General features: G+C 48.6%; 1 protein-coding gene across 1 annotated transcript in view; it reads right to left on the bottom strand.

Annotated features, from left to right (window-relative positions):
* The window catches only part of Dync1li1 (dynein cytoplasmic 1 light intermediate chain 1), a 39,146-nt gene that overhangs the window by 1,528 nt on the left and 35,155 nt on the right, over window positions 1–2,463 (bottom strand). The window contains exon 12 of the mRNA XM_021206158.2: window positions 1,488–1,640. Within this exon, the coding sequence (XP_021061817.1) occupies window positions 1,488–1,640 (153 nt within the window). The remainder of the gene's footprint in view (window positions 1–1,487; window positions 1,641–2,463) is intronic.

Genomic DNA, 2,463 nt, shown 5'->3' with positions numbered 1-2,463 from the left:
CACTGACTGCACACTCCTACTGGCACAGTCCTCCCCAGAGCACTGAACAACGTTCTCACTGACTGCACACTCCTACTGACACAGTCCTCCCCAGACAACTGGCCAACGCTCTCACTGACTGCACTCCTATTGGGCTGCCCATGGTGGCTAAGGCAGAGGACTGCTGAGCTCAAAGTGGAGTAGGCTGCCATGCAGGGCAGCCCACGCCCATAATCCCCGGCGCCCAGGAGGTTGAGAGAGGTGGACTGGCAGTAAGATCACAGCTAACCCTAGCTACATCCAGAGTTTAAGGCCCTATCCCAAAAATAAAACAAAAGAAACAACAAAACCCCAATAAAAACTTTATGAGTCAACTAAATTATATAAACATCCTTAAAAGTACAGGTCCTTGGAGTCTGGAAAGATGCATAGGTTAAGAGCACTGACTGCTCTTCCAGAGGTCCCGAGTTCAATCCCCAGCAACTACAGGCTGGCTCACAATGATCTGTAATGTAATCTGATGCCTTCTTCTGATGTGTCCAAAGACAGCTACAGTGTACTCACCTACATAAAATAAATAAATCTATAAAAACCAAACCAAAACCAGGTCCTTGTTTTGAGCTGAGGTCTGTGCAGGGTAGGTAGTACTGACCCTCATATGTGGGGTTTGTTATTATTTTAGGGCGTAGGGGAGTGAGCAATCAACAGCAAACAGCAGACCTGTGTGTCTGGAGGGGGACGTGAGGAGGACAGGAGACCCAGAGCCCTCCTAACCTGACAAGGAGCAACATGGCCCAACGGAACTCCGGCCATTCTCCAATCTTTAAACATAGGGGCTAGTGTGACAGCTCAGCAGGTGAAGGCACTGGCCACCAAGTCTGGTGACCTGAATCTGATCCCTGAGACCCACACAGAGGAAGAAGAAACTGAAAGCAAACCATTGTCTTCCCATCTCCCCACACAAATTCAATAGAGAACAGGACCCGTGGTCCAGGGGCTCTAACCTTAAATACTGACCTAACTACTTAAACAACAACAAAAACAAAAGATATGAGGTAGGCAGGGGTGGTACATGCTCATGAGTTCAAAGCTAGCCTGGAATACAGAGCTAGGTCCAGGACAGCCAGGGATGCACAGAGAGAAATCAAAAAAGAAAAAAGTCTCTCTCTCTCTCTCTCTCTCTCTCTCTCTCACACACACACACACACACACACACACACACACACACTACAGAAAAGCCAAATGAAATGTGGCTTATCCACATACTGGTGTATCACTGAGCCATGTACAGGTCAGTACATGAAGGAGCCTTCGAAACAGAAAACAAGACACACTGCTCAGATGAGAGTTACATCCGAATGCCCAGCCTGGCAGCCCCAGACAGAAGGCGGATTAGTGGCCCAGAGACTGGACAGCGTGGAAAGTGACTTCAAGTCTAAAGCACGTGTGACTCCATCACACTCAGTGAGGCGACATGCGGGCGGCACGTCCAGCTCACACAACTCTACCTGACTTTTTGGCAGACGGTGGCAAACTGGGGCTTGCACCTGCAGCCCCTCCTCCAGGACTGCCACCGACCCCGGGGCCTCCAGGAGAGCCTGTCTTCTTACTCAACAGACTGTTGAAGAAATTCGCCAGGACCCCTTCGCTGGTTGCTCCAGCTACAAAACAAACAAACAGAAAGCCTTTTAGAACATTTTCCATAAGTTATTATAAGCTACTCACACTTTCATCAACTCCTACACAAAGCAGTCACGTTTTCTATTCTCTTTATTAGTGGCGTATAGGTGTATGACGTATGTGAGCGTGTGGGTGGGAGTGAGGTGGCACCACCCTGCACGTGTGGAGGCCGGCAGACACTCCGTGGCCTTGGTTCTCTCCTCCCACCTGTGTCGGGTACTGCACTCACGCTACTGAGCTCCTGCAACAAGTACTTTAACCAGAAGCCATCTCACCAGCCCCACAGTGGGATTTTAAAGGGCCAAATATTTTTTATCTTATTTATGTTAGTGTGAGTGTGTGTGTGTGTGTGCATACACACCACATGTGTGTAGGAGCCTGCAGAGGTCAGAATGCCTAAGATGCTCTTGAAGTGGAGTTACAGATGGTTGAACAGCCAGTGCGCCTCTTTGGTTTTTGAGATTTCTTTATGCTTATGTGCACTTGTACTCTGCTTGCATGTCGGTGTGAGGGTGGCAGATCCTCTCCAACTGGAGCTACAGATAGCTGTGAACTGCCATGTGATCACTGGGAAATGTGGACTAGGGTTCTGTGGAAAAGCAGCCATTACTCTCGAGCCATCTCGGCAGTCATGGACCAAAGGTATTTTATATCAGATGCTGATTTACCTCTCCCCTCTAAAAGAGCTTGGTAATATTTCTTTTACATGTATTCTCTCTCTCTCTCTCTCTCTCTCTCTCTCTCTCTCTCTCTCTCTCTCTCTCTCTGTGTGTGTGTGTGTGTGTGTGTGTGTGTGTGTGTGTG

This window comes from Mus pahari, chromosome 10 (genome assembly GCF_900095145.1).
Source record: "Mus pahari chromosome 10, PAHARI_EIJ_v1.1, whole genome shotgun sequence".
NCBI classification, from domain to species: Eukaryota; Metazoa; Chordata; class Mammalia; order Rodentia; family Muridae; genus Mus; species Mus pahari.
The sequence above is the reverse complement of the archived record's forward strand: the minus strand, read 5'-3'. Positions and strand labels throughout refer to the sequence as shown.